This window comes from Hippopotamus amphibius, chromosome 16 (assembly GCF_030028045.1).
Source record: "Hippopotamus amphibius kiboko isolate mHipAmp2 chromosome 16, mHipAmp2.hap2, whole genome shotgun sequence".
In the NCBI taxonomy this organism is placed as follows: domain Eukaryota; kingdom Metazoa; phylum Chordata; class Mammalia; order Artiodactyla; family Hippopotamidae; genus Hippopotamus; species Hippopotamus amphibius.
Genome location: NC_080201.1, coordinates 62,779,376 through 62,790,126, shown reverse-complemented (window position 1 = coordinate 62,790,126; position 10,751 = coordinate 62,779,376). Strand labels below are relative to the sequence as shown.

The window sequence follows — 10,751 nt, the reverse complement described above, 5'->3', positions numbered from 1 at the left end:
GTCCAGACGAGAACCTCCCTTTGTCCCTGCCCAGCGTCAGGTATTGAGAGAGAGCTGCGCTTCCCCCCAACACTAGGGGCCGATGGGCGACATGGTTTCTTGGGCAAATTACCTTTCTTTGGCTCCACAGTGTGGGGGTAGGCGCTTGAGAGCAGGTTCTGAGAGTGGGGGGCCTCTTTCTGGTTGCTTTCTCTCTACTTTTGTCTCACTAGACCAGTACGGAATGTAATCCTCCTGGAAACGAGAAACGGAGGCGCAGATGTGCAGGCCTTTGGACTGTGGTTCTTGCAGGTTTCATCTGAGCCACCTAAAGGCCCCAGTGCTCCTGTCACCCTCTTGTCATCCTTTGGCCTGACAGGCTCAGAGTGTGTACATCTCTCCTAATAAAGTGTCACACAAAGACTCTATGTGGGAGTGTCTGTGGGTGATCAGCCAGTGTGGGGGGACGTGTACCCCTCGTCCCAGTGCGATGTGCTACCGCCCCGTCCCCCCTTACTGACCCCTGGGATCCATGGGGGCGTCTGTGGACTTCCGCTCCCAGGAGACCTTTCGGAGCAGCGGCTCGGACGGTATATGGGACGTGCTGGGTATTTCCTCCGGGCCACCTGGCGGCCAGGTAGGCACCTGCCTTAGGCCCCGCCCTCACCTGGGGCACTCCCTGCTCGGCTGGCCCTGGAGACAGAAACAGATCCGCGGCTGGGGCCATGGAAGAGAGCCCGGTGTGGGAACCGGAGGCCTGGGGCTCCTCGGGGGGGTGGCCAGCACCCCGGGAGGCCAGGACAGGTGGGGGAGCCAGAGGAAGGGCAGGTCCAACCCCCCTGGTTGGCAGAAGTCCTGGGGGAGGCGGAGAACAGAGGTCTGACTTCTGGGGCCGCAAGGCAGAGGGGGAGGGGCTTCGGGTCCCGGGTCTCTGGGGAAGAAGGGACCTAGAGGCAGGGACTTCTGGGTCCAGGGGAGGAGTTTGGAGACCTGGAGTCTTGGAGGAGAGGGCTAGGGGCTGGAATATCAGGATATCTGAGGAATGGGAGGGGCCCAGGTCATAAACTGAATTAGAGTGAAAAGGAAGTGGAGGAGCAGACTCAACCCTGGGGTAGGAGGGGCCACGCTCGGTGCTTGGCAGGGCTTTGGGGGTAGGACTGGGGGTTCCAAACTCCCGGATCTGAGGGAGGAGGGGCCTGGACTAGGATGGAGGGAGGAGGAGAGGCTAGGAATCCTGAGTCTCAGGGAGGAGGGACCCGGGGCCTGGACTCCAGGTCTGAGGGAGGAGGGGCTGGGGGCTGGACCCCTGGGTCTCAGGGAGAAGGGGCCGGGGACTGGACCCCTGGGCCCTCCCAGCCGCCTGTCCTCCTGCCCCAGGAGCATCACTGTCCTCTGTGCTGAATGAGCTCCCCAGCACTGCTACCCTTCGGTACCGAGGCCCTGGGGTGCTGCCCTGGGGGGCCCTGGAGGAAGAGGAGGAGGATGGACAGAAGAACATCCAGTCTTTCGCAGAAGCCACACGAAAGGAACTGCAGGAACCTGGCCCTTCCCGGGAACTGCCATGGCCCATGCAGGCCAGGAGGGTGCACAGGTGAGGCCCCCCTCCCACTTCCTAGCCAGGTGTGGGCCATCCTCCCACGTGGTGGTGGCTCTGCCTCCTTCTAGCTCTTGTCCTACTGTCGGTCCCCCACCTCTCTCAGAGCTGCCTCTCTGGGTTTCCTTTTCTCCTGTGTTTGTGCTTCTCTGACTCCAAGGAGTCCTGTCTCCAGGATTCTTTCTTCTCTCTCTCCCAGCTTCTCATCTCCCTCCAAGCTTCTCTGCCTCTGTTGCTCTCCGGGTGTCCGAAATCTGTGATTTTTTCCCTCTCTGCTTCATATCTGTCTCTGCCTCCTCCTCTTCAAAGCCTATCACTTTCTTTCTTGCCTCTCTCCTGCTACGTCATTTGCAGGACCCAGAGAAAGCTGAAAATGCTGGGTCTCTTGTTCAACAATTCTTACGCATTTTAAGACGGCAACAGCACAGCATTAAAACAGCACAGCAAGTGGGACGCCCTTCCGAGAACCGGGCCCTGGGTGACTCCTCAGGGAGCCCTTGAAACTGACCCTTGTTCCTTACATAACCCTGAGACTGATTCTGACGTGTAGGGAATTTTCCCCACACCAAGCAACGCTCTGACACTAGCTGGGTGTCCAGCAATTCTGAGACGATCTACCTGCAGATATAATCGCATTAACATGAAAAAGGCACCTTTATCACTCTCACCACTTAGGAAACTCGAGGCTTTTAGGAGCTGTGTGCCACAAACAGGACGATGACCAAATATACACCTTTTTCTTTTTTTCTTTTTTTTTTTAATTATTTATTTTTTTTTTAGGCTGCATTGGGTCTTTGTTGCTGCACTAGGGGGGCTACTCTTCATTGTGCGCGGGCTTCTCACTGCGGTGGCTTCTCTTGTTGCGGAGCACGGGCTCTAGGTGTGCAGGCTTCAGTAGCTGTGGCACGTGGGCTCAGTAGTTGTGGCACGTGGGCTCAGTAGTTGTGGCTCGCAGGCTCTAGAACGCAGGCTCAACAGGTGTGGCGCAAGGGCTTAGTTGCTCTGCAGCATGTGGGATCTTCCCGGACGAGGGATCAAACCCATGTCCGCTGCAAGAACAGGCGGGTTCTTAACCACTGCGCCACCAGGGAAGTCCCTACACTTTTTTCTTTAATATTAATTTTTTCCACCTTTATTTTGATACAGCTGACATGCAGCATGGTGCGAGTTTAAGGTGTACAATGTGTTGCTTTGATACTTACGTGGATATATTGCAAAATGATTACCACAGTAGCGCTAGCTACCATCTCCTCAGGTCACATAATTACCATTTCTTTTCAGTGGTGAGAATATTTAGGATATACTCTCTTAGCAACCTTCAAGCAGCTCATACTACTATATTGTATTATGAGCTGTGCAGTATTATGAGCTCAGTTACCATGCTATACATTAGATCCCCAGAATTTACTCATGTTATACAAAGAGTTTGTGCTCTTTGACCAGCATCTCCATTTCCCTACTGTATCCCCAGCCCCTGGTAACCACCATCCTACTCCCTTTTTTTTTTAATTTATTTTTTCCATTTTATTTATTTATTTTTTTTGAGGTACTCCAAGTTCACTCATCTGTATTTATACACATATCCCCGTATTCCCTCCCTCCCTCGACTCCCCCCGACCCTCCCCGTCCCAGTCCTCTAAGGCATCATCCATCATCGAGTTGAACTCCCTTTGTTATACAACAACTTCCCACTGGCTATCTATTTTACAGTTGGTAGTATATATATGTCTATGCTACTCTCTCATTTCGTCTCAGCTTCCCCTTCACCCCCCGCCCCCCCCAAACCCCGAGTTCTCCAGTCCATTCTCTGCGTCTGCGTCCTTGTTCTTGTCTTGTCACTGACTCCCTTTTGAGTTCAGTTTCTTTAGATTCCATATCTAAGTGATACCATACACTACCAAATGTATATTTCTTATCATAAATCACAATATCACACCTACTTTTTTTTTTTCATTTTTTACTTTATGATGAGATTTGCTGACAGAAAAGTAAGAAAGGGCTTCCTTGGTGGCTCAGTGGTTTAGAATACACTTGCCAATGCAGGGGACACGGGTTCAATCCCCGAGCTGAGAAGATCCCACATGCCACGGAGCAACTAAGCCCGTGTGCTGCAACTACTGAGCCCATGTGCTGCAACTACTGAAACCTGCGCACCTAGAGCCCGTGTCCGCAACAAGAGAAGCCACTGCGATGAAAAACCCGCACTCCAATGAAGAGCAGCCCCTGCTCGCCACAACTAGAGAAAGCCCGTGTGCAGCCACAAAGACCCAGCACAGCCAAAAATTAAATTAATTAATTAAAAAAAGAAGAAAAAAAGTGTATGAAACATCACATAGAGACTTTTCCCAAAGTGAGGGTGCAGGTAAACTCCACCTAGGGCACCCCCTTTCTCCTTCCCAGACGTTTACCGAGGATGACTTCCTTGCTTTTCTCCATAGCTTTGCCTTCTCTTCTAAAGAGAAGAGCTTAGCTGTGTTTGCTCTGTGCCTTTGTGTAAATCTAACCCTGCAGTCTGTATATTCTGTCTGTCTTCCCATGCTCAGCTTTAGGTGTGCTTCTTTTCATTGCTATGCAGTATCCCATGTTGGGAATATATCTCAACTTACTTCCTGGTCCAACGATTGGGTTGTTTCTACATTTGGGTGGTTTCCCTTTGGGGCCACTAGGCCCCTCCTTTTCTGTGTCTGACTCTGTTTCCCTCCCAGACAGAGCCTTGCCAGGAACCAGGTGGCTCAGGGCTCGTGGTCCAGGGCAGCCGCCTGGACTCTGCTGCTTCGGAGGTCCAAGGAGAAGGTGCGGGGAGGCCTGAGCTCCGTGCAGCCCTGGGAGTGGACGCTGAAGAGGATCGGGGGTACCGTGGGCTTTGGGCCGGCATCTTGGGACGGGACTGAACCCCTGTGTCTGAGGGAGGAGGGGCCTGGGACCACCAGACTCAGAAAGGAGCCCGCGGCCTCTCTGCTGCCCCCTGCAGGCCAGTTTGGCTCCGGCACCAAGTCTTACTTCTCGCTGCTGCGCTTCCTGCTGCTTCTCAACGTGCTGGCCTCCGTGCTCATCGCCTGCATGATTCTGCTGCCCACCTGGTTGGAAGGGGCTCCCCCTGGTCCCCCTGCCCCTAATGCCTCCTCGCCCTGCGGCTCCTACAACCCCGGCTCCCAGGGCCTGGTCACCTTCCCCACCGAGCTCTTCAACTTGCTCTCCGGAGAGGTGCGTGCCTGGGTCCCTGGGAAGCCCCGCTGTGAGCCCTAGTGCCCTCAGTGACCCCTGACCCCGATGGCCCAGCTCCCTGAACCCTGCCTCCACCCAGCCCCACAGTGACCCCTGCCCTGCCTTTCCGTCTCCAGGGTTTTCTAGAATGGTCTCCTGTCTTCTATGGGTTCTACCCACCCCGCCCACACCTGGCCATCACCTACCTGTGTTCCACCTTTGCCATTGGCCTCCTCTACCTGCTGCTCATCCTGCACCGGTCAGTGCCACCCCTACACCCAGACTCCCTGAACCACAGGGGAGCAGCAGTGATAGAAATCCCCTCCTCCAGAATCCTGAGTCTTGCTCAGTGGTCCCTTTCTCTCTGCTTGAGTTGTAGTCGAATTCTAAAATGCTTCATGACTGCTCCAGGCCAGGGATAAAGAGGGGAAGTTCCTCCTGTGACTTAGGGTCTAGTGGGGAAGGTCAGATATTAAACAAACAAGCAAATTAATTACATCTTTTCTGGAGGGGAGAGTGCCATATAGGAAACAAATTAGGGGCGATTCATTCACTCGTGTGACAGATGTTTACTGAGCAGATACTGTGTGCCAGGCATTGTTCTAGGCATTTGGCAAAACAGAACAAACAAAAACCGAACAGGAGGCTGGTCCTGGGGTGGTGGCGGTGGGAGGGTGCTGACATTTTAACAGGAGAGACGAGTGATGATCAATAAGCCATAATGAGAGGATTGCACGGCACATTAGAGGGTGAGCAGAGCAGGTGTAGTGTGCTGCCCCCGTGCAGGAGAGAATAATGGGTGGGGACCCTCATTAGATGGTGTGGTCAGTAAAGGACTGTCTGAGGAGGTGACCTGTAGAGGAAGACCGGAAAGGTGAGAGGGAGCCAGCCAGGTGAACAGCGAAGACAGCAGCACTGCAGACAGTGCAAAGGCCCTGGGGTAGAAAGAGGCTGGGAAAGAAAAGGCCAGGAGGAGGAGGAGGGACAGGATTTGAGCTTGGAGAAGTAGGTGGGGGCCAGATCAGGGGCTATGCTATGAAGGAGCCTAGGACTCAAGAATAAAGAGAAGCTGTGGAATAGGTTTCAAGTTGGAATGCCATCGGATCCTCATAAAAGGAAGGCTCTGCTTGGCTTGGGAGTGGAGACTGGGCGAGAAGGCACAGGTGTTAGCAAGGAGAGCAGGCGGGGGTCCTCTGGGTCCATTCAAGACCTGATGGGGGCTGGCACCAGGGCGGTGAGGGTGGATGTGGAGTCTCTTTGCCCAGTTTTCTGTTTCTTTCCTTTTCTCTGGTTTTCTATCCCCTCCCTGGGTCTTTGTCCCCCTCTCTCAAGTCTCTTTATCTGCCCCCTCCTTTTCTGAGTCTCCGTCGTCCTTTCTCTGGCTCTCTGACATCCCCACCGGCCTTTTCCATCTCTTATTCGCTTTCTGAGTCTTTGTCCCCTTTTCTTGGAATCTCAGCCCCCCCGCCCACTTTGGGGTCTCAGTCGTCCCTCTAAATCTCTCTCTCCCCAGGGTCTCTGTTCCCTTCTCTCTGGAGAGTTGTCCTTATCTCTTAGGTTTTTGTCTCTCACTTTTGGGTGTCTGGCTTCCTCTGAATCTCTCTGAATCTTTTTCTTGGTCTTTGGCGGCAATGACTGTATATGTTTCCACCAGGTAGCTCTCCAAACGTCCAGGGTCTTAGGGTTCATTTTCCTTGTTTGCCCCACAAGGAGGGGGCGGTATCTCCCTGCTGTCCTGCTATACCCCATTTCCCGGGTCTCCCCTCTCTTAGCTCGGTGTCTGGGCTGAAGCAGACGTTGTTGGCTGAGTCAGGAGCCGTTACCAGCTACAGCCACCGGGTGTTCTCCGCCTGGGACTTTGGCCTCAGCGGGGAGGTCCACGTACGGCTGCGCCAGCGCAACATCCTATTTGAGCTGCAGGTGCGCTTAGGGGTTGGGGCCTACAGCCAGAAGGCACCCGAGGGGGCGGGGTTGAGAGAATAGGCGGGGCCTAGGCCAGGGACGGGCCTCCGGAGAGATGCTGGGCGGAGCTTCCTTCTAAGGAGGCGGGCCTTGGGAGAAAAGGGCCGAAGACCACCATTGGGATGCCTGAGGTCAGAGGGTACAGGGAAAAGCTAACAACACGAAAGGGGCGGGACCTAAAGCTCCTTCAAAGTTAAGAGAAGGGTGTGGCCAGAAAGGGCTTGATAAAGTATCACTGAAACTCCACAGCACCGGGCAAGAGTGCTGGGCGGGTGCTAGGAGGAGCTCCACGTGCTGGGCGGGGCCTTGGAGGGGCGGAGGCAGATCTAAATTGTCACCCGGAGGGCTGGGATGAGGGTTATAGATGTTCTTAGAGGGCGGTGCTGCATCAGTTCACGGGTTGAGCTTGGGGTCTGGGCCACAGGCTGGACCTGGGGCGATGGAACCCAAGTGGACGTCTCTTCCGGCATCAGGTGGAGCTGGAGGAAGCGGCGGTGAGGCGCCAGGCTGCGGTGCGGACCCTGGGCCAACAAGCCAGGGTGTGGTCGGTGCGGGCGCTGCTCAACCTGGTGGTGGTCGCGCTCCTCGGGGCAGCCTTCTACGGCGTCTACCGGGCCACAGGGGCCACTGTGGAGCTGCAGGTGTGGAGGGCCCTGGGGGAGGAAAGGTCCTGGAACCTCCATTTCCTATCATTCCTGGAATCTCAGAGAGGAGGGATGGGGGGTGGGGGGCATTATGTTTGGACCTTGGACTTCAGGGTGCCGAAGGAAGAAGAGGCTGGGGAAGGATGTTAAACATGGCTCCTGTAGGACCCCAGCGCCTCTTCTCTTGGTTCACCCTCCCTCGTAGGAGAAGCCTCTTATCCAGCGGATGCCACTGCTGAAGCTCGTGGTGGATTACCTTCCGTCCATCTTCATCTCCGGGGTCAACTTCGTGCTGCCACCGGTGTTCAAGCTCATTGCCCCACTGGAGGGCTATACCAGAAGCCGCCAGATTGTTTTTATACTGCTCAGGTTCTAGACTCCTAGGAGGGGCTGGGGATGATGGTGGGGTGGTCGAGGGACACTGGTTCTAGCAAATAAGAGACTGAAATCATCAGGATATGGGATCCAGTGGGATCTGGATTCAAACCCCGGCTCTTCCTGTTGCTGGGCGTCAGTTTGCTTCATCTGTGAAATGGGGAGAATGGCGAGCACGCCCGCACCCAGGAGGGTCCGGGCACGTGGTGGGCACTCAGGCAGTGCTGACTCCCTTTCTCTCCCTTCCCCTTATCAGGACAGTGTTCCTCCGCCTGGCCTCCCTGCTGGTCCTGCTCGTCTCTCTCTGGAATCAGATCACTTGCAGGGGTGATGTGGACCCTGAGAAGTGCAAAACCTGTGGCTACAATTACGAAGAACTTCCGGTGAGGATGGCGGGGGGTGGGGGGAGGGGGGGCGGAGGCACAGGACTCCTGGGTCCTTGAAGGAAAGGAGGAGCCCGGTAGGTCCAGACTGCTGGTTTGGGAGGAAGGAGGAACTTGCGGTGCTAGAATACCTTCCCCTTGAGGACAAGGGTATGGATTTAAAAAAAACTAAAGACCCTCCAGAGAAGGTACTGATAGAGTCTCATACGCTTGCAATATAGGAGGCTCAGATGTTTGCGTCTACAGGTGTCCGGGTCCTGAGGTCTTTCTGACCTGTTCTTCCTTCCTCAGTGCTGGGAGACTCGCCTGGGCCAGGAGATGTATAAACTCCTGCTGTTTGATCTTCTGACCAGCCTGGCAGTCACGCTGCTCATCCAGTTTCCTCGGAAGTGAGAGTCCCGCCCCTTGCCATGGCCCCGCCCAGCACCCAGTTATTTTCCTTCGCCCTGCCCCTTTCTAGCTCCGCCCCCTCCACGACTTTGGTAGTCACCTCCCTCCGGCCCTGTCCCTACTGCCGTGGTTACCTCTATGCCTCAAGCCCCGCCCTCTAGGCACACCCCCTCCAGAACCTTGAAGGCTCCGCCCCTCCGCCCGATATGCTCACTTCCGACTGGTGGGCGGGACGGTGAAGGCGGGGAAACCCGTGGCCGGCCTGCCTCTAATTTGGCCCGACCTAACCCTGCCCCTCAGGCTGCTCTGTGGCCTCTGTCCCGGGGCGCTGGGTCGTTTTGCGGGGACCCTGGAGTTCCAGGTGCCTGACGAAGTGCTGGGGCTCATCTACGGACAGACGGTGGTCTGGGTGGGGAGTTTTTTCTGCCCTTTATTGCCTTTGCTCAACACCGCCAAGTTCCTGCTGCTTTTCTATTTGAAGAAGGTGAGGGGTGGAGAGCACCCTTGGGTCTGAAGCGGGAGGTATTGGGGCTTGGGTTTCTGGGTCCTGGAGGAGGAGGGGCCTGAGGGATGTGCCTACTGGGTCCTGGCAGGGGAGGATGCCAGGGTCCCGGACTACTAGATCCCGAGAGAGGACTGGTCTGGAGGACAGATGTGGATGTGGGAGAAGGAGGGGTCCCGGGCATCCCAACTTTTAGGTCTGAGGGAAGAGAGGACCCGGACTCCTGTGTCTGATGGTGAAAATGAACTGGGACCCCTGGATCCTGACTGATGAGAGCGGGCCAGGGACCAGGGCTCCTGGATGGTGGAAAAGGAGAGTCTGGGGCTCAGATTCCTGTGTCTCAAATTCCCTCCACCCCACTACCCCCCTGCCAGATCACCCTCTTCTCCACCTGCTCGCCGGCCTCCCGCACCTTTCGGGCCTCTACTGTGAATTTCTTTTTCCCTCTGGTCCTTCTCCTGGGTCTGGCCATCTCCGCCGTTCCTGTGCTTTATAGCATCTTCCTGTAAGTGTGAGAGGCACCTGCCTCTCTCTCCCTCCCTCCCTCCCTCCTCCCTCCAGGGTTCTGACTTTTGGCCATCCTTGAACTCTGCCCGTCTCTGACTTCAGGATACCACCTTCTAAGCTGTGTGGTCCATTCCGGGGGCAGTCGACCATCTGGGCCGAGATCCCCGAGTCTATTTGCAAGCTCCCTCAGACTGCCCAGAAATTTCTCTTCTTCCTGGGAACCCAGGCTTTTGCTGTGCCCCTTCTGCTGATCTCCAGGTGAGGGCCCTAAACTCCTGGGTCTGAGTCTGAATGTCTGACCTGGGTCCCCGCTGCCCGCTTCCAAGGGACAGGGGGGCTGGGGGCCCAAACTCTTGGGTCTGAGCGAGGGAGGGGGCTGGGATAATAGAGTCCTTGAGTCTGAAGGAGGAGGTCCAGAACCCTGATTACAAAGAGCCCTACGTTGAAGACATCCTAAGAGTATTTGGGGAGTGACTTCCACTCCGTCTCCTCTAGCATCCTGATGGCGTATACCGTGGCCCTGGCTAACTCATATGGACGCCTCATCTCTGAACTCAAACGCCAGATAGAGACGGTGAGCCAGGCCTGGTCCCTGGGAAGGGGTCCTGGGCAATGTGGAAAGGGACACGGGGGAAAGAAGATCTGTCTCATCGCCACCTCTCTTTACCCTTTACTCTACCTCAGGAGGCGCAGAATAAAGTCTTCCTGGCACAGCGCGTTGTGGCGCTGAGCTCGGCCAGCAGAGCTCTTTGACGTCTCCTACCTGGCTCAGGGTGACGTCCCACTTTCAGACCCAGACCTGCCCCCAGCGCGTTTGTAAGCCTCGGCCACATCATTTGGAAAATGAGAGAACTGGAGGGGCCCCAAGCTTTTCCAGCCCTGGGACTCACTGCTAAGTCCCCGACTCTCCAGTGAACCTCTTTCTAGTATCAATAAACACAGCGGAGGCTACTGAGCCTTTCTGAAACTCGCGTCCGGAAGCCGGGGACAAGGCTTCAGCGGGACATAAGTCAATCAAATATGTTTACCTGTGGGTTGGCGCGAAGGGTTCTTCCGCGAGAGAACCAGGGCGTGTCAGCCAATCACTGGCTGCGTTCAGTAGCGTAAGGGCGGGGACACTTGTGATTGACTCAGAATCTTGATAAGAGGCGGTCGCTAGGCGACACCAAGCGCGATTCCGGGCGACGGGTGGGAGTCTCAGCCAGTCAGCT

The 10,751-nt window shown here is 55.6% G+C and overlaps 1 protein-coding gene across 9 annotated transcripts; it reads left to right on the top strand.

Moving 5' to 3' along the window:
* Positions 1-503: 503 nt before the first annotated feature.
* On the top strand, positions 504-10,696 carry TMC4 (transmembrane channel like 4). 9 transcript variants are annotated; one of them, XM_057711028.1, is made up of 15 exons: positions 651-783; positions 1,357-1,570; positions 4,279-4,424; positions 4,545-4,777; positions 4,915-5,036; positions 6,550-6,697; positions 7,213-7,380; positions 7,589-7,752; positions 8,015-8,141; positions 8,433-8,530; positions 8,832-9,015; positions 9,408-9,538; positions 9,643-9,798; positions 10,036-10,114; positions 10,225-10,696. In XM_057711028.1, exons 1-15 carry the CDS (start codon positions 705-707, stop codon positions 10,291-10,293), a joined length of 2,118 nt encoding a protein of 705 aa, XP_057567011.1. In that variant the 5' UTR covers positions 651-704; the 3' UTR covers positions 10,294-10,696. The 9 variants fall into 9 exon arrangements, with proteins under 9 accessions (XP_057567013.1, XP_057567012.1, XP_057567017.1 ...); XM_057711030.1 differs by lacking the exon at positions 651-783 and adding an exon at positions 504-616 and having other exon boundaries at positions 4,279-4,777; XM_057711029.1 differs by having other exon boundaries at positions 564-783; positions 4,279-4,777.
* The last annotated feature ends 55 nt before the right edge of the window (positions 10,697-10,751 follow it).